A 21,496-nucleotide genomic window follows, 5' to 3' on the forward strand; every position below is an offset into this window, starting at 1 on the left:
CCCTGTCACAGGACAACACACACAACAAGAGCACGTCAAGAACAGCATTTGACAATTCTGCAAACTGTTGATTACATTCATTTTCAATGTTCTTTGTGCTGAAAGCTAATTTTTTTTTTACAATTCTTACTTTCAACGCCACCTTTACATGGCAGTTACAGTATAGTTAAATTTAGGGCAAGATCATTGTTATGGCAAATAAATCATGGTTAAGATATGTTTAGGGTTAGGCAACTAAAGGCCTTTTCACAGCTGCCTTGTTTGATCCTCCAAAGCCAAAATTCCTCGTGTGAAACCTCCCCGACCCCTCCATCTGGACCAAACAGCCGAGCCTTGTACCAGTTATAAGAGGTGGTCTCAGTTCGGATCAAACTGAACCATGGTTGGGTTTTTTTCTAGTGTGAAAACATTGTTTGGATGGTTTGAATTTTCATGCACAAAGTCTGGCAGTCTATTGTCAGAGCTGGAAAACAGAAAAACAATGCAACAAAATGACATGAACCACATTCCACAAGCGGAGAGAGGGAGACATTGAGTTTAATTGACATCTGGTCCAACAACTTTAAAGAGTGAGATGGAAAAAAGCTCACTCACAAATATTCCAACACAACAATTTACAATTATTATTAGGAATTGAAATTGAATGGACAACACGTCAACGTCAGACACACACCCACCTACAAACCAATCAATTGGTTTGGAGATGCACCTCACTGCATAATTGCAGTGTGAACCAAAAATAACCAGATGGTCTGGACTTTGAGGTGTAAAAAGGTCCTTAAACACGTATTTAAGGTTGAGGAATGGTCATGGTTACACTTAAGCTGCCAGTAAGCTTCTTTCAGAACTTGTTGGATAGCTCCAGAAACTTCCTCTTCCCACACCTCTCCCACACTGGAATCAGGGAGGGCAGTGTCCAACCATTTCAGTAACTTTCTGAAGCCTACAATCTGACATTCACACCCACTTCACACAGTGACTGTCCAGCTGTGCACGGCTGAGAAAGTAAGCTGGATTTGAACTTCTCCCTCAAGCCCTCTCTTTTCATTCTTTACACAACTTCTCTTTTTGTGTGTATGAGCAGCATGTCTTCCTGGAGAGACTGGCTGAATTTCCACACCATTAAACCCATATTTAAACAATTATCTTGTTTTGCCCGTGTCTATGGTGATGGGCTTTTGGCCTCATCTTTAAGTGTGGTCATTCAGAGCAGCTATAAACACTTTATGTCCAACCTCTTATAATGTGGCCCTTAAAAAGTGAATGTTAATTGTAGGTCTTTGACGGGACACACTTCACACCCATCTGACCTCCACACCTTTACTCTTCACTACAAAAATTCAGTTCAGGTCAATTTTATTTGTATAGCACCAAATCATATCAGGTTATCTCAGGGCTCTTTTCAAATAGAGTATGTTTAGACCATACTCTGTATGAACCCAACTGTTCCCACCAAGAGCAAGCACTGGGGTGACTGTGGTGAGGAAAAACTTCCTCGTAAAAGACAGAAACCTCAAGCAGATCCAGTCTCTTTATTAAAGGTGGGGGCCATCTGCTGAAACAATGAACACAAGTCTTCCTGCATTTACACTAAACGTTTTCAGTGGACATAAATGGTGATCTACAGCAGTGGTTCTTAACCTATGGGTCGGGACCCCCAAGGTGGTTGCAGGGGTTGTCAGATGGTTGTGGACAATAGAATAAAATAACACATTTCGGCAGGCAGCAGGGATTGAGAATAAGGCAGCTCTCTGCAACCCTTGGAGACAAACACATCACAAACACCAGCTTGATAATTCTGAAGTTGCAACTCGGAGAGATGAGAGAGAGAACCACTGATCTTCATCACCATCTAATATGAATGTGATTCCCAGGATACTGGTCTATGTGCTGTAGATGTCAGTTGATGTGACATAGGATGCAGGTGGGACACACATGGCAGCAGCAACAAGAGCCATGTTCTCATCCAAATGTATCACAAATTTTAACCAGATTTGAGTAAACATGCAAAAGGTAGTGCGAATAAATGCTTGTTTCCATTATGCATTTATTAGAAGTTGGTTCATTGAGATAAACAGTAGGTGGCACCAGTTCTTTAATCAGAAAACCATTATACCATTGCAGAGACAATGCAACAAGATGACTTGATTAAAAGAGCATCAGTCGAACCTGAAACAGTGAAAAACACAACAGAAACTTCATATTTGTTTCATGTGATGTGAGGAAGGTTCCATCAGATCATCATGGATGTATCATAGAACCATCAGAGCGGAAACAGCTGATCAGTCATGTGAGTTAAATGTTGAGTAAATCAGGACTTATTTAAAAGAAATGTTTTTTTCTATGTTCCACTAGGAGCACTGACTCTTGTTAAAAAAGATAAAAAAAAAAAAAAAGAAAAAAGAAAAAACCTCAAGTGAGTGTATTTTTTTTTTTTTTTCAAAATTGAGTTTTTTCAACATTTACCATTTCTATCTAATGTGATACTTCAATATGCACATAAAAATCACTTGAAATCCTGATTCAGACCAGAAGTAGGAAGTAATTGAACTAAAATATTCAGTATACAGTATGTCTGCTGCTGGTGAACATGTGTCGTGCGGTGCCACCTAAATGTTCTTTTGATCTTTTCCCCACAACTTTAATTTAAAAGACATTAAAAATTATCTACATGTATATATTGCCATTATTTTTTTTTAATCTCAGAAAGCTGTGCAATGGTTTGGTTTCAGTTCTTCATCACACTTGAGCTTACATGTGTCCTGAAGGTCATAAATCTGTGTTATCTTACACCACACAGTGTTCTTTATCTACCATAAGGGCAGACACCGAGACCTTGGTGAAGGGTTTCTCCATTATCTCAGAGCTATTCAGAGCTCATCTAGATGAGAGGTGCGTTTATGAGATTTTAATTAAACCTTCATTAAGTGAAGTCCCGCAAGGTATGCAGTTTGGAAAATGAACGGGGCTTTGGAAATCGTTTGAGCATTCCATCTGCCTTCTGCTGTATGAGCTCCAATCGACTGTCAGCCCTCTTTATCGCAGCATTCATTATGTGGCTATAGAGTTTTTATGTGTCCCATTAGGAAACCGGAGTCTGTCACCGAGACTCTTGTCTTGTGAACCCACAGTGATCTCAAAGTCAAAAAAGTCTCAGACCAAAGTAGATTTCCTCAAAGCAGTTTGAAGGATTCATCTTTCTCAGTGTGATCACACATACTGTACATCAAGAATTAATCTGAACATCTGGAGGAATACAGAACACTAACAAGACAGAAGAGGCGGGGCTGCTATACTGGCGCCATGGCAGCAACATCTTGAGTGGGTTACAGCAATTTTTCCACCTCTTTTGCTTGTGGTGATGAAACTATTCATGTATCCAAAGGAAGTTTATTTATGTCTTAAATCTCACAGCACAATTTTATATGTGCAGCCAAGTTTTGCTCACAAAGATAGCAAAGGCTGATGATTTTAACATCCTGAAAGCTACTTACAGAGAGAATTAAAGGGAAAAATGAATGTTGTGGTCTTAAAAAGTATTAGTGATGCACGAATGGGCTCTGAGTTCATCTGAGTCTGTATAAATCATCCACCTGCCACCCACCAGAATGTATCATTTTCTCTGATTTAGAGACCTGCACCCACATCTCTCCCACTCCCTGTAGGCCCTATTACCTTTAAAATTATGTTGTGCAGTGCAACCTTTGCAGGTGATTTCTTTTTTTGTGTTGTATTGATGTCTCAGTGTTTATTTGATAATTAGAGAGGCAGCGTTCAGTTTAGTTCCAGTTTAATTTCAGTGATGTCACTACAGCAAATGTGGGATATTCGAGCTGCAAACCTCTAAAGTGTAGTTAGAAACTTGACAGAACAGAGGGAACTCTCCCGAGGAAACAGAGATAAATAATCAATGAAGTTGTTACTGCTGTGCTTAATGCTTATATGCACACAGCATCTCTCTTTCTAGGGACACACACACATAATTCCCATCTGCAACCCATCCACTATTAATCAGAATATTAATTTTTATGAACTGACCCACCTGATCTGTAGATTAACCACAGTGCCAGGGTTATAAATGCAGTCCACACATCACTAAAAGATATAAAATTAAGGCCTTTCAAGTCATTAACGTCAAGCAGAAATGAAAAATGCCTTTTTTCATTTTTATATTAAAATCATATTTTTTTCTTAATTTAAAACAAAATATGAGAGACCTTACATAAGCTATAACTAACCAATTTCAACCAATCATATAGTGACATCCACCTGTCAATCAATCTTCAACTGTCAACAGAGCAGAGCACCAACAGTATGGTACATCATTGTCGTACATTGTGTCTTCTAGGTTGTTCACCACCTTAGATATTGTTCTGCTTCACCAAATTACTGTGGTTACCATGGTTACAGGCCTGCTGGCTATAGGCACCATGGGGAAAGTGTTATCTGTGACAGCAGATTATACTCAAGACATTTTACATCCGACTGCTTCAGCAGCTAGCAGGTAGCTAACAGTAGCTGTGTGGAGCATGAGATGGGCTGGGGGCTGGGCCTCACTCTTGAATGTTACTGCACAAAAGCACTTAATAACTTCTACTAAAACATTATATAATGAGTTCATTCTCTGATTTGGGTGGAACTGGACCATATTTTATGGAGAAAATGCCTCCTAGTTTTTAATGTAAGAGTTTCTGCCAACTGCAACAGAACCAGGCTTCCAGCGAACACAGCTGGAGCAGGACTGAACTGAAAAATTCAGTACAGAGGCAATTACCCAGTTTACTCATGCCCGATAGATAGCTATTCCTGTTAGCTCTGTGAGCTGCAAAGGGGACGTTGTGGGGTGTTGTGTTAACACTTAACCGCTGCTATTGGCTCCAGCAACAGGCCCCTGCCTAGTTTTCTTTTTCTTCCTACTGGATAAAACTTAAATATACAGAAACAAATAGCACTCTGATTTTTGTTTTATGATGATTCAACATGTATTAAAGTTGGAATTTTTTTTGAATAATGCATCATCATTACATCTGTAAAAAAAACACCAGCACCTAAGTTATGTGGTGTAGGACCACTAATCAAGCTGTAATATTATGTATATTATAAATCTGTGTCATGTAACTTGCATGCATTATGTCACATGAGTTACATAAAGTACATTAATACTTATTTTAACCTAAACCATGCTCTTTTCTAAATTCAAGCAAGTTGTTTTTGTGCCTTTATTTTGAAAGTATATCCAGATGTTGCATATTTATTATGGAGTCTTGCATGTGCAAAATCAGTGCTAGTGGGGTATCTACAGCACCATCATTTGAGATGAAGGGCCACTGATCAATCAGCTATATTTGATGAGTTGGGAGTGAGAACATGTTAGATTCAGCTGTTCCACCATCATTAGAAATGGTTGTCTGTTCCTTTAGATGACAGTTCAGAGGAAGGACCTCACATGTTTCCTACATTCCTCTCTCCTTGAATCTTTTCCTGCATCACTCCTTACATCTTTAGTTAGTTATGAAATATGTACAAGGAAAAGACACAAATGAGGGAAATGAGGATCCACTTAATGGAATCAGAATGTACCCAAAATATCCACTATTGTTTTTGTGGCATCTCCAAGGTGTGTTCCAACAGTGGAGTCAGTTTTTATTCTCCAGTACCCTCCTACACATTTCATCATCTACAAACTAAAAGACTCATGATATGCATCAACATCCGCTGTAGTCTGCAAAAATCTGCTTGTGACATTCAGGTAAATGGACTTACATTTTCTAGTTGCTCAGTGACTCAAGGCACAAACTACATGTCTCATTCAGCCATTCACACACACAATCACAAACACATTTACAATCCGATGGAACAGCGATCAGGGACAATTTGGGGTTCAGTATTTTGCCCAAGGACACTTCAACATATAAACTGGAGTAGCAGGGAAATGAACCGCCGCTCCTCTGATTAGTCGATGACACGCCACTCTGCATTCATGTGTACATTTGCTGATTAAACACAAGTTCAATAAGGTAAGACATGGTGATAAAGTAGGAGACATACTGTGTGGTAATTTGAAAAAGGTTATTTTTAAGAAATATTTTGTTTTTGACACACATGATAAACTACTCTTTAGTTTAGAGTCTGTGCAATGAGCAGGGTGTGTGTGGTCAATAAAGAGGGAGCAGGGTCACATTAGACTGTGTCCTGCAGGCCTGTTGATGATGAAACATAAGGCAAAGCATAATACTTAATGTGTGTGTGTGTGTGTGTGTGTGTGTGTCTGCAGGACATCTTCAACGCTGTGATCAAACAGAACCCGTTCCTGGTCCACCAGCTGCCCTGCTTCTGGAACGTCCAGCTGTCTGACCACACCCGCTCTGAGAAGTGCTACAAAGACGTGTCAGACCTCAAGGTGAGGCCCTGCTGTCCCCGCTGCGCTCACACACCGCTCACACACACTTCACAGTCACTTCAGACATGCAGGATGTGACCTGCATTAATCAAGAGTCTCAAGTTGCCACACACTCACAGTGACAGACCTGTGCTTCTACTTCAGATACAGTGAAAGTGTTACAGAGTGTATTAACCTTAAAAAGCATGAAGTCTTTCCCAGGCTTCAGGATGTGCAGAGCTGTCCAAACCTGTCAGTAGTTTCCACTACACTGAAATTAACATTCTAACTAGACCCATACAGGGTTCTTTAGCTTGTTCCCTTAAACTTTTTTGGTTCCTGGTAGAACCTTTTGTAGGAGGTTTAAGCACCTAAAATAAATTGGTTTAGAACACAAAAAGTCGAAACCAAAAAATAGCAAGTTTTCCCTGGGAACCAAAGTGGGCATGTCATATTCTATAGGTTGTTGTAGATTGTGTAGAGTCCTCCACTGCAATGTGTCCACTCAAAACTGCAGGCTGGAACACTGTAGCACCAAGGTTCCAAGAATCTTGAACAGAACTGGTTGGATAATCAGAGCTAATTTGGTGGAAACTAGCCCTCAGAGGGTTCTACCTAGAACACACTGTAAAGGGTTATACCTAGAAGCATCTGTGAAAGGTTCAAACCCAGAACCCCCAGTGACAGGTTCAACAGAGAATCCTTCTATGGTGAAATGGTTCCACCTGGACCTCTCAATGGGGGTTCTATTCAGAACCTTTTGACCTTCTAAGGGCACTGACGCTAACTATCAAAAACCATTTTATATTCCTGAGATCTAAAATCCACCCCACCCAAGGGGTTCTACCGAGAACCCTCTTATATTCCAAGGGTATCATGTAGAACCCACCCAGGGGGATCTCAAAATACAAGGCTTTCACCTATAACCTTTTACTGAGGGTTTTCCTAGAACCCTACATCAAGGGTTATACCTACAACCATCTTGGAAAGGTTCCATCCAGAATCCCCTATGAGAGGTTCTATAGTGAACGCTCTTATGGTTAAGTGGTTTCACCTGGAACTCTCGCTGGGGTTTGTATCCATAATCTTTCCATTTTCTAAGGGTGCTTACAAGAACCTTCACACAGGTTCTACCAAAAACCTGTTTATGTTCTACTGAGAATCCTTGTCTATCCACCCCGTCCAGGATTTCTACCAAGAACCCTTTTATATTTCAAGACTTTCATCTGCAAACCCATACATAGTATTCTACTGAGAACCCTTGTCTATTCCAAAGGTTGTTGACCCAGAGTGTTCAACCAAGAACCCAAGGGATTCCTGTAGAACCCACGCAGGTGGATCTAAAAACATTTTTTATAATGGTTTCTCCTATAACTGTCTTCTGAGGCAAATGGTTCAGGAAGAACCGTTTTGGAGCCCTTATTTCTAGAAGTGTAGGTGGACAGTGATCCAACATGTTTACATACAGCCTGTGTGTAGAACCTCACAGGTACTGTAAATCAGGCTTTGTGCTCATTCATCTGATAACACAGTCTTCAAACTCCAGCTGTTTTTCCAGAAAATGCACCTTCTGAAGCAGAGATGAGGCTCCCTGTCAGGCAGCCATCTGTACACACTTGGTTTGGTCTTTTCACACCTCAAAGCTCCAACACCAATAATGTTCAATAATGCCCGTAGGTGTTTTTTTAATAGCTCTGTCAGTGTCTCATTTAATATCAGTGTTCCAAGCATAAATTAGGATGCCTTTCAAATGAGTGGATGTGAAAATATTAACAGCGAAGTGGTTCTGGATGGATGATCCTTGACGTTGTCATCAAATGAGCAGTGAGAGCAATCCAACCGCCCAATGATGGAGCAAATTATTGTTGCAAATACATTCACATGTAATGCAGAAAAATCTTACCTTAGAGGTCAGTAAACACAACATACAGCACTAGATTTGTCTTTTTTTTTTCTTTTAGAAAGACAGATCAGCAGTTATTTTTGTTTAGTTTGTTTTAGCTTTTTTCAGGCTGGACCTGTTGTTCAGTGGCCAAACACAAACATGATGCTATTTTTTGTCTTTGATTTTGTTTTCTGGTATTAAAATAACTAAATCAGACTATAAACCTTGAATCCAGGGGTTTAGCACTATAGAAACTACAAGATGTTTAATTTTTCAAGTGTATTTTTTTTGGTGCTTTGAGCAACACACGCTGAGTGTCATTTAGTTTCATTATATTAGAGAGAAGGTGCACCTCCCTGCAGCTGATATCTCCAACACTCTGCAACTCACACCAAAAAAATCTAGATGGATGAACAGCACTATAGGCCAGGGTGGAAATATGTATTTTGATTTTGGGGTGAGCTGTCCCTTTAAGGTGCAAGCACTGTCAGAATAATCGCTGACAGAGAGTGATGTGGTAGTTGTGGTGTCAGCACTGAAAGAAGCCAAAGAGGACATTTGACTGAAAATGTAATGAATGCTCACTGGGCCTCATGCAAGAACCACTTTCTTCAGACATTCTGAGTTTGAAAAGTAAACTTAATAATTATCTCCACATTATCCTGTTTGACTGCAGTTTAAATTATGATTGTAAATTTATACTTAAGACTCTCATCATTAATTTAATGATCTGTTATTACCTGCTGTCAGGTGTATTGGCTGTATATCTGCACATGCAGGTTTATGAAATTGCTGTCCGTGGGACATCCTCATTTATTCTGTCCATCATCTCTGTGATGTAGAGTTTCCCTTGACCCCCTCCTCCTGTTGCACTCATCAATTGCCTTACTTTGGTGATGTGTTTTCTTCTTCTTTTTTTTTTTTGGAAGCCATTTTATCAAGATGTTTCTTCTTTATTTCCGTGACAGTCCAGCCCTCAGGTAACACAGCATTAACAGCACTTGGTTTTCCCATTGCTTTATCAGGTCCCATAAATTCCACTGCTGACACTGTTAAAATGACAGATTTTCCTTTATGGATCTCTGAAAGCAGGACGTCAATCTCTGAACTCGTAAAGTTCTTTTTACTCTTTGTTGCCATTTTCATGAATATTCACTTCCTGACATATGGGGCAATATTCACTGAATCTGACGCTCGTACGAGCCCATTGTATGACAAAAATAAGAGAAATTTAAGAAACAAATATGAAAGTTTTCTTGCATGAGGCCCATTGACTTGGACCACTGTGCCTGGAGAATAAAAGTATAAAAGTATTAGAAGATTAAATATTAGAATATATAATACTGTTCATTAAGAGTTGTATGTTTTGAAGTTTGAAAATGCTTTGTATGTTTAGTATGTAGACGTACCTGAAATACAAAAACATGTCCAGAAAAATATTAATGTAGACAGTGGCGTACTGTGGGCTTTCAGTCAGTAATGAACTGAACACTGAACCTTTTCTACGTTGGTATGTAATGCTAGAAGGTAATCTGTGTGTTATTATAAGAAATAGTAAGATTGAAATATTGTCCAGATATTGTTTTCAGTGTTTGAATTATTTCCTGTGAAGCATCAGTAGAGACTTGATGTAGTTTATGATTTGATGGAATGCAGCTGCATTGGAAAATAATAATCTGAGTACAATGATAACAACAATACCCTGTTCTCTTGTCTGTGGTTCTTGTGTCCAGGTGATCCACTGGAACTCTCCGAAGAAGCTGCGAGTGAAGAACAAGCACGTGGAGTTTTTTCGGAATCTCTACCTGACCTTCCTGGAGTACGATGGCAACCTGCTGCGGAGAGAGCTGTTTGGATGTCCCAGCGAGGCCGACCACAACAGCGAGAACGTAGGTGGAACCGCCTCTTTATTTCTGGTTGTTGTTTCTATTTAGCGCTGAAGATGTGATATGACGACTGTAGCAGGTCAGAAAACCTTTTTAGCTCCTGGCTCCCTCCACCTTCTTCTGGGCTGGAACATGTTCAGTCTCTGCAGAAATACCACAGAAACTCTTTTTTATATATGTTAGTTTGGGGAATTTCAAAAAGTTTGAGGTTAGATACATATTTCTGTATCATACATGTGTTGTTAAAGTTGTTTTATTACAACTCTGCACATTAATGATGCAGTGGTCCAGGGTGTGACTGAAAGTACTAAACCTTCAACTCCTCTAAAGATGTATTTAGACCTTTAGTTCCAGGAACTACATGGTACCTTCTGCATTTGTCTGCTTAGACAAATCAGTCTGCTGACATATGGAAAAGTGACGGCTGTTTCTACAGCATCACACTATAACAGTGCTGTAATATTGTGGAAAGTGGTTCCCGCTGGATTTTGTCCTGAGCATAAACATTGAGCCTGGACTTTGTTGTCGGTCCATCAGCTGTCTGCTTTCTTCTGTAACTCCATGTTAAACAAAAAAAAATAAACAAAAAACAAACGGTTTGCAGTTGCAGATTTTTAAGACTGGTGGCTTAAATAAAGTGCTGCAAACATTCGACCAATCAGAAAGAGTCAGTGCCACATGCCCAAGTTCCTGTCCTTTTGGAGAGTGGTACGCCCCCCAAAATGATGTCCCAGAACCTAATTTAGACCCTGGTTCCTGCAGTGGAAACATGCTGAGTTCCTCAAAAAGTTCTTAGGGAAAGTTCCTGTGGTGGAAATAGGATATAAGGAACTAATACAGATTGCTTAATAGGCATGGAGTGTTGGAAAACACCACAGTCCAGCCACAGGTGTGCATCTTGGACAGAATCAGCTCCTTTGACAGAAGTCGTGTCTGTTTTTTCTGTTTCCAGATGTATTTATCATGCCCATTTTGAGAATTAACAATATTAACATAATTTTTCTTGAAAGCAATTGTATTACCTTGTATCACAGTAGAATTCACAGAGCAAAATGTTAAATTGTGATCTTGTATCATATTATGGCAGAGTAAGGTTTATGCCCTTAAGGAAACATGGCACTTTATATAAAATTCTGAATCTGGTAAATCTCTGTATACAATACATGCTTTACACAAGTCTGACAGCTGGAAACTAAACCAGCCAGCAAATTATGGGAAATGTCACCAGCCTCATGAATCTCTCCAGCCTCTATAACTGTTTAAACAGAGCCTCATAGATATAAAATGAAGCATGAATCTGCAACTGCACTGCGTATATCTACTAACCTCATTTATCAACATAGAGATGTGTGTGTAAATATGTGTGTGTGTGTGGATGTTTGTCCAGTCAGATGTAGAAAGTGTCCCTGTTTTCTGAGGAGAGAACTGTTTACCATTTCTTGACATTTGTCCTAAGCAGATATGTGTCCAATCAGCCTTCATTTGCTGTTTGGTGGAATATTGTACCAGCGTCTCTTTATGACAGAGTTGATAAGGAACTACAGTGTACAGAACAGCTGTAATGATGAACTGTGATGTCGACTCCACACTGAGGCACAGCCTACACTCTAACAAAATCCTGACCAGAGTCTGTGTGATGGGGCCTCCTCTGTCAGCTGGAGTTTGATGTTTCATTTGCATGTTGGTGGGAGGAACATGTTGAAGGGAGGAGTTAATGAGGTAAACTCCAGACCCTGCTGCTCCACTCTGTCCGTCAAACCCTGCCTGTAAGACAGAGGAAAAACACACACCTTAAACATTCGACGGGATGCCTGATCTTATCCAGCCATGACCTCAGAGTTTGTCATCTATATGGAAATTCAAAAACAACAGAAAAATGTCTTTGTCATCCTATTTCCTTTTGTTGTCAAACAACAGAGCAGTGCTTCTTTGCCATTATCTGAGAAATGTGCTTGAATCTAGAGACTATTTTTGACAAAACCAGTCTGTTACTCTGCTCAGTCTCAGCAGGCAATGCTCTGTTGAGTCACCTTTGACTCTCTCTGTGATTGTCTATTTCAGGTTCCGCTATATAATGTATCTATACAATACAGCTGCTGCCATTGTCATATCTTTGTGTATTTTGTTTGATAACTGCTCAAATTACAGAGAGAGAAAATTGGCAGACTACATGAGGATTTACAATCCACCAGTGTTTCTGTAAACATTTTCCCCATCTGCACTACACACTGGTATTTTCATATGTATTTACCCAGGAGAGCTCAGTGGTTGAGAGCAGTTGCTTATGGCCGTTCCATTCTGCCAGTGTTTGTAGTGTTTGTGGAGCGTTCATCTGTCTCATGTAACAGATACAATTCTATTTCTGCTAACTAGTGCAGTGCGTGTTCAGGGGTGGACTTTTAGAGTGCGTGCCTGTTCAGAATGCATGCCTGTTGGGAACAGGCTGATTGCTTGGCTCCGGGTATTGCTGCTTGCAGTGTTGTAAGGGGTCATGCCCGTGTAGGCATGTGGCTGTTTGGAGCGGGTCAATTGCTTGGCCCCCGGAGGTGCTGCTTGCTGCGTTGTCAAAAACCGTGATGTGGCTGCTTCCAGCGTTCTGGAGAACCGCTCATCTGACCGGCTTCACATTTGACTGCGCTCCCTTGGGTCCTCTGCAATTCATCCGCCAAGTGTGATTTCAATGTGATGAAGGGTTCTTCAGGCATGTGAAGGACAGTCAGCCTTTATAGTTAGATGATGCTACTACAGTACCATCTATTGACCAAATGGCACCAAATTAGGCATCATATCTACACACGTCCACCAAATATGTTTGTAATAGTGCAAAGCTCTCAGGAGATCTGATATTTTTGTAATATCACGTAAGCCCTGCCACAAACTTTGAGCAAACTTTGAGGGCCAGCTGTAGCAAAACTGCATCAAACATCCAAAATCCAAAAAAGTAACTTTTTCCAGCTCGGTCCAGTGATGTTCTGTGCCAGTTTTTTTTTTTTTTACATTTGCTCAAAATGTGGGGAGGGTGTAGTGAAAAAAAAACAGATTTGGACAAAATTCAAAATGGCAGAAAATCTGTCTTGATGCAGATGGACGTGGCTTATATGGATAGATTCATCTGGACCCACAGAATCCAGGCAGAAAAAGTAGTTTCTGAGACTTTAGTTCAAAAGTTACAGGCCAAAATGCAAACTTTGTTGCTATAGCACCACCATATGGCAGATTTGCATTAGATTCATTACTGCACTACTGTACCTTGAGTCCCCAGCAATGCTCCTTCATAGTTGGATCTATCAATAGGATGTGTATGTAACACACATATGTAGATTTCTTACTTGCTAATGTTGCAGCACATGAACTATATTTACAATGATCATGTAAGGTCCCCAGTTTTTCTCTGAGCTTTCCAGGTTCCCTGCAGGCATGTAAAGAAACGCTGGGCCAGGATAGTAATGAATAAGTTGCAAGACTGAAGGGAGATGTATTGCTGTGTGTTTAGGGGATACCATGTAGCTGATGTTGCCTCCTCAAAATCATAGCTACATGTTGGGACTACAGTGATTACAGTCATTTATATGAACTGAAAACATGGCTGCACCTGATTTAGCGTGATCCGTGGTCCTGCACATAACAAGCAGATGTAATAAATACAATAATCTACACTGCTTTCCACCTGGATTTAAGTGATCAACCAGCCAGTGGACCAGCATTGCCATGCCTCAAGCCATTAGCACTGCTGTGACTAAAAATAATTTAGTTTCTTCCTGTGTATTCTGAATTGAGCCTGCTTGAAAACCTTTTTTGTCCATTGAATTTCACAATTAATGTCTTGCAAACTTGCAAACTTGCAAACACCAGCCAGCTTCCTGAAAGAAATCTTCCACCGTGTATAGCGTCATTTCACCATTTTCTTCTTCTGCTGTTGAGTTTTATGACAGTTGGCATCGATAAGTGTTGCATTATCACCATGTGCTGGACTGTCACTTGCACCATTTATTCTTGTCCTGCTGTAGCATGTGTGAAAAGGTGCAACATGGAAACATTCCTGAATGTAGCTGCATGTATGAATAGTGAAAATCACCAGTGATGCCTGACAGGCTCCCAGTGATTTACCAGGAACTATGTGTGGAAGAGGCTTATGACAGCAGGCTTCCAGTGTGTCCATTCTGATTAGGTGGAAACTCTTTGATTTTTTGAAATGCTGTATGACTTGGTTCATTTGAACCTTACCGAGGTCTTGACAAACCCCTGTAGATGTCCAGCATAACATATGGACTGTCTGTTGTTTTATCTTTCAGGCAGTTGATGCTTCACACCTCCTCAGCTTCTAAGCTGCTGAAGGTCACTATGGTCAGGAGTCTTTGACAGGACCAGCCACTTTGTGGCTGCAGAATTATTTAAGTGTCAGCTCTGTGGTCAGTTAATCACATTATAATTTTCCATCATGGTGTGCCAGAGCCTTTTTTTGCCAACACTCAATTCTAATGTGTCCTTAACTCAGGAAATAGTTTGCTCACTCAATTTTTCAGAGTTTGAGCAGCGATTTAAATCCCATTAAAGTGATGATTAGACTAATGAAGTCACTGAGGGATTGGCTCCAGAAGCACATTGCAGACTGGCCTCCATCAGGGCCACAGGGCCACTGCAGCCCAGTCACTCACTGCAGCTCCACTAATCACACTGTTTGAAGCACAGCAACGCCGCACACCCTGACAGCCCTTCAGCCATGTCTTTCTGCTGCTCCCCAAAGCTAAATGATGTGGTTGAGCTTCAGCGATTCCAGTGTGTGGAGCTCAGCTCATCTCATCTTGAAGTGAAATCAAGATACATAGACCTGACGACAGAAGGCTGACATCCATTCATAGTTGGGCTGATGTGTTCTATTAACACATCAGTTGTACAGTATGCGCACACTGTGCAGAAGGCTCAGCCAATCCTGTATCACTGTTAGTGTGTGACATCTCATCAGGAAGTTGACAAGAATTAATCAGGGAGAATTAATTGGAAAACTGAATTTTATTTGCATTAAATTGTAACAGCTTGGTGCCAAATTGACTTATTAGAGACCTGGGACTGTGGAATGTAGTGGCACACTGGGACACAGAAAAGCACTCAAAAGCCGTGTTGCTCCAGCATAACCACTTCTACAAGTTGGTAGGACTGAAAATTAATTGAAATTATATTGAAATTGAAATATGGTTTACTGCGGTTTTCAAATCACAGGATGTGCAATATTTGTTAAAGGCTCCTGGCCAACTGGAGCTCAGTAAGGTAACATTACCTCTTTACAGTTCTCTCATGCAACTTGTTTGGATGGTGTCGGATTGATTCAAACAAAGTGGATCAAATTAAGTGAAACTTGCTGATAAAAAGAATCGCGTCAGTGTTTGTTGATTCAGGAGGTGAAGGGAAATTGAATTGATTTGTGGATTCAGACTTTTTAAAGACTATGTAATTTTCGGACCTGGGGGAAGGTATCAATATTTTTGAGTCAAAAGGTCGAGTGAAGTCACAAGGCATCAGGTTTAAAGTCCAAGTCTTTTTTGATCTTTTCATGTCAAGTCTAAAGTCATCACATTTGTGACTCAGGTTTGACTCAAAGTCAAGTCATGTGACTTGAGTCAACACCTCCTTTTAACTGACAAAGATCCCTAGTGGCAATATGTGTCATGTCTGAAAAGATGGATGGATTGATGCTTAAGTCTATGGTCTGTTTGCAGTTTCCTACCAAAAGTCAGGTTCCCTAACCTTAACAAAGTACGTAAGTAGCTTTTAATCCAAAGCACATTTATGTCCTTATCCTTATTATTTTCAAGAAGTTAGTTAAATGTCTTTAAATGTAAATTAATGTCCATTCTGTGACACACACAGACCTTTCTTGCTCTGTGGTAATGTAAAGACTGAAGGCTTAAAACACTGAAAATGTGAACAAATAATGGATTAATGAATCCAACATCACATAGAGAAATATAATAATTGCCCTCCCTGAGAAGGCTGTGGTTCAGTAGGTCACCCATTAAACACAGGGTCTTTGCTTTAATGCCGGTCCACATGTCAGAGTGTCCCTGATCCTGATGGTTAGGCCTTAGTGCCTTGCATGGACATGTTGCCATCAGTGTGTGAGACTGTACGGGAATGGGTGAATGAGAGGCAAACTATAAAGTGCCTTAGATAAAAGCAGTGTAAAAAGTCAGTTTGGTATGTGAAGTGATTTACGAGCTGTTTGTTTTAGCCCTATTTTAATCAGCAGAAAGTCACTGGAGCCCCACAGACTCTGATGCAGCAACCAGAGTCTGCAGCACCAACTTCAAGGCTACTATTTTGGTCCATGAAATGTCTTACAGTTGGTGTCCCTGTCCTTTCTGCCTACAGCTCCAGAAGACTCTGTCGGAGCTGGACGAAGACGATCCCTGCTATGAGTTTCGACGAGAGCGATTCACCGTCCACCGAACACACCTGTACTTCCTCCACTATGAGTATGAACCCAGCTCTGACAACACTGATGTCACTCTGGTGGCCCAGCTGTCCATGGACAGGTACTGTTCCTCTCTTACTGTAAAACTTAGTCCGTTATAAAACTACCATCCATGTAAATGGGCAACTTTCTGAAGAACTCTAGTTCTGAAGCTGTTACTTGGGTGTGGTTGGGTATAGAAGTGGTATTCAGGTGCTCAGCACATTCTGTAGTGTAGTAAAGTGGAAAAAGTTATTTTATACTAACCCTAAAGGTAAAGGTTCCACAAACACCAGCATTTTTGTTTTTTGCTGTGGACTTTTGGACTTGTCAGATTGATACAGGTGTTAGACCTCGTCCAGACCACAGTCCAGACGAAACAGCTGAACCTTGGTGCAACAAAAAAAGATCTGGTCTCAGTCCAGAACAAATTGAACCATGAGTCAGTTTAATTCTAATGTATATAGTTTTTTTGATGGTTCAGACTTTCAGACCAATTAACAGGAAGTTTTTGCAGGCTATCAAATGTTTAACTGACATTTGGTCCAATAACTTTATAAAGAGCAAGAGGGAAAAACTCAGAAATCCAGTCACTTTTTAGTTATTTTCCAAGATGATGAGAGAGAGGAACTGAATTGAACGGTCAACACGCCAATGTCCAACACACCCATCTAGAAATAGAGGCATGTCATCTGTACTTCTTTAGTGTGCATAATTCTGATATGCCACCAAAACTAACCAGATCAAATGTACACAAGAACCTTTAATCCGGCCCTTGACTTTTATTCTACATTTGAACACAAATATCAAAATATTGTCATTACTTTAGTTTTAATGAATTTGAGGGGAATTATTGATAATAATTATAATATTTTTGTTTTGCATAATTGCTGCACCATCTTCCAACATCAAGACTGATTTCAACCTAAATGGACAGAACAGTAACACCAGGACGATTCATTGGTGTATGCATCAGTGCATATCACACACGACAGACGTAACATGACAAAAATGACATAAGACTAAATTGATTTAACAAGACCAAAACAATTTGAAATGTAATAAGATATAACAAGATGAAAGAGACATAACAAGACAAAAAAAATAACGTAAAGTACATGACAAGATAAAAAAAACAACAGTAAAAAGACAAAAAAACATTGTAAAAGACATAACAAGACAATAAACATGATGAAAAAAACATAGAAGACATAACATGAAAAGACATAAGATGAAAAACAAGTTAAAAGATGTAACGAGACAAAAAAAGACGTAACAAGACAAAAGTAACATAGCATATAAGACAAAAAAAGCTAATATGATGAAAAACATGCAACAGCACTAAGAACTACATAAAAGACATAACAACTTTAAAAATGAGGTAACAAGACTAAAAACAAGGTAATGTGAGGAAAAGACACAACTAAAACCGAAATAAAAAACTTAACAAAAAAGATGTGACAAGATAAAGGCAACAGAGAAGATGTATCAAGACAAAAAAAAGATGTAATTCAAAAAATGACATATAAAACATAAGATGAAAAAATAACATGATGAAAAAGACTTAACAGCACTAAAAGATGTAAGAAGACAGAAAAGACGTGATGGGATGTGTGTAAGAGTATATATGAACGATTTACATTTATGTTTCCACATACTGCCACACCTTCGTTTGAGAAGGAAGTGTTATTACAATTGTACCGATGTTACAATTATGTAACAACCAGACAAACAAACGGCACCAAAAACACAACCTCTTTGGTGGAGGTAATTATCCGGGAGACTCCTGTGTTTCTATGTCGAGGAAATCATTGAAAGAAAGCTCTGAAATGAATTTACAATGAGGAGAGGAGTACTTCCAATACTGGTGGCTTCATAGCTACTCTGTCATTTGTGACACAAATACTTGAGCAGCTTTGAAGGCAGTGAAGTAGGTGAAGCACTCTCCCTAAATAGCTTCAAGGAGAAATTGTGAAAGTGCGTGCCGTTATCCCCGACTGTAAGACTCATCATGTTTGTGTTACTGGGGATCCTGTGGAGCGCAGAGAGGAGGAGGTGCAGCTGAATTAGGACCAATTTTCTCTTCATGGTGCTGCTGTGACAACCATGTTGAACATTTTCCACTTTTTCCATGTACTGTCACACGTGAAGGTCCCGCAGAGAATCCTGCCTCAGTGTACATGTGCAACTAATCAGGTTTATATTTGATGTGACAGGGGCCATTAGAAGGCATGAAGCAGAATGGTTTTCGCTGTTCTACTAACACCATGCTGGGAGACAATGGGGCATATTGACAGATCTGCAGTATCTGATGAGCTCGAAAACATTCAGCTTTTAGTGGATTTCAAACACCCCACTGTCAGATTTAATAAAGAGCATTATGTTAGTTCTGGAGATCCAGACAAAATCCAGGGATTTTACCATCAGACATCATCAATCAGCCATTTATATGCTAATGTTGCTGTTTGTTTCATCGTTAACAGTGAGGAAGGAGATTATAAAGCAAACCCAACATCCACTTTCTCCTAAATATGAAAGGTCTATATTCTGCTACCTCTTTCTCTGTTTCTTCTCTCATAATGTTACTCAAGGTTATCCCTGCACACATTTGAATTGAACTGAATTAATGTCTTGATTAAAGTCCTCCAACGTCCTCACTGCTTCGGACAAGTCCCAGGCAGGGAGGACATTAAAACGTCATTTATCTTGGAAACTGCTTATTTTATGTATTTCTTTCCTGTACATTTTGGATCCATCATATTACCAGAGCTGCAGTGCTCGGTCACTCACAAAGTCGCACAACAAAGTTCGTCTGCATGTCTGTGAGAAGCAAAAAGTTCAGTAACATAGTGACTATCTTCTCTCTTGCCTAACCCTAACCCTGTAAGTATGAAAAAGTTGAGAAAAGGTCAAAGCTGGCATCTCTCTCCTCTACAACCCATCATCCACACTGGCAGCTCTGAGACACACTAGGAGTTTTTGCGGAAATTAGGTTCAGACTGTGTGGGTCATTTGGAAAGTTGTGATTGGATTGTTGGATAATTGTGGGCGTTAACTGTGGAAAACAGGTGGGTGGTGATTCAGATGCTGGTCACTGCACGTTTTGAAAAAGTTTTACCAACAATTAATGTTTTGTTGAGATAATTTACTTCTCTTCTTTAGATAAACTTCAGTCTCGGTCAGTGGTCAACATTTTAAAATTTTCAGTTAAAATCATTTAATTGCCAGGCACCCAAATTTTGTTGTTGTTGTTTTTGAGTTTATTAAGTTTATCCAAAGGAGAAAAATAAATTATGTCAACAAAAGATTAGTAGATTGTAAAACTTTTTTGAAAGAGTTGTCTAAATTTTTTTTTTCTTTTACAGTTTGTTTGCTAATCAGACACTAAGATGACACAGTAAACTCAGGAGAACACATCTATATCTGCCACTGGCTGTAAACCACACTGAACTAGATGGTTGTACTCACTTGAGTTAAAAGTACCAATAAAACAGTATAAAAATAGTCCATGACACATTAAAGTCCTGGAATCAAAATCCTATTTAAGGAGGAATATTATCAGAAGAAATGCATGGAAAAAGTAATTATACTTGTCCTTCATAAAAATGACCTCTGTGACTGATATGATTCTATCTGAAATGATTAGATTGTTCATACTGATTTATCGATGTGTACGCAGCATTTTATTGTTAGAGACGCTCAAAGTAGGGTTAGTTTTTAGTAATTTATATGCAGTTAGCTTGTTAAGTCCAGTGGTGCCCGAATAAATTGGGTTGGTTTTCAGACGATTAATGGGCAGGAAACAAGTTCAGATCTTTTTTATCTTTGCTTTTTTCAGACAGAAACAGCTGTCTGATTTCCATTTGCTCCGCTGTAATGAAAATGACATGTTTGGGCTGTCTGACCTGACAGGGTAAGCAGCAGATGTTTGTGAACAAACTGTCTGTTTCAACTCATTTCACCACTGAACTAGTAACCACAATATCCCCACACTCCCTGAGAAAACTGCACAGTGAGGAGAAATTTTATGAACTTTGAGAAACGGCTACATGCCTTCTTGTAAATTCAGCATTAAATTCAATACAATAAGTTCTCTTTTTCTTAGGCTCCAAATAAATGTTTTATTTGTCCTTTTTTATTTTTTAAATGTATTATTTATTGCAAGACAGCATATCAACATCCCAAACATTAGCAGAACAACACAAAGCAACACAAGAGACGATAATAATAGTAGATACAGCACAATAAGACCAGAGCCAGATATTGTTTATCGTGTGTGTGTGTGTGTGCGCACGTGCACAGGAGGAGAGAGAGACAAAACATATTATTAATTAATTACAAAATTAATGGGGGATAGATGGCACAGACGTAAGAATATGTGTTATAAGGGTAATAACATTATGTGAAGTTTATTTTAAACAAAGGATAAAGATGGTTATGTGCACATTTACATTCAGGAACATTACCACTGGCCTTAGAGCTTTAATGCCTCTTCAGAGGAGGACAGATTCTGTTTGTTGTGTGAACTTGGTTGGGGTTACGGTTATGAGGACTGAAGAGATGTACTTTTCACTAAAATGTCCTCTGTCTATGCTGATTTTTTTTTTTTTTTTTTTTTTTTTTGGCTGGATGAGTATGAGAAACTTGAGTTGTGCCTTAGAAAGGGAACCTTTTTTGTGGCAGGTTTTATTTTTCATGCCTGGAAGAGAAGGCAGGATATTCTGTTTAAGACTGGGCTATTAAATGGATTGTAATTTTGTCATGAAATGAAAATGTTTGTGCACTAAAACTGTATTTGGTGTCTTATTAACCCATGAGGATTGGGCACTTTTTGTGCATGACAAGAAAATAAAAGAAAATCAATCAATCAATCAATAATAATAAATGAAACCTGTGCT

At 39.5% G+C, this 21,496-nt stretch overlaps 1 protein-coding gene across 1 annotated transcript in view; it reads left to right on the forward strand.

Moving 5' to 3' along the window:
• Positions 1-21,496, forward strand: part of large1 (LARGE xylosyl- and glucuronyltransferase 1) — a 161,834-nt gene that overhangs the window by 122,930 nt on the left and 17,408 nt on the right. The window contains exons 9-11 of the mRNA XM_084710864.1: positions 6,275-6,400; positions 9,998-10,153; positions 16,517-16,680. Coding sequence (XP_084566990.1) covers positions 6,275-6,400; positions 9,998-10,153; positions 16,517-16,680 — 446 coding nt within the window. The remainder of the gene's footprint in view (positions 1-6,274; positions 6,401-9,997; positions 10,154-16,516; positions 16,681-21,496) is intronic.

The sequence above is a fragment of the Lutjanus erythropterus genome, chromosome 22, assembly GCF_056507025.1.
Source record: "Lutjanus erythropterus isolate fLutEry1 chromosome 22, fLutEry1.hap2, whole genome shotgun sequence".
NCBI classification, from domain to species: domain Eukaryota; kingdom Metazoa; phylum Chordata; class Actinopteri; order Lutjaniformes; family Lutjanidae; genus Lutjanus; species Lutjanus erythropterus.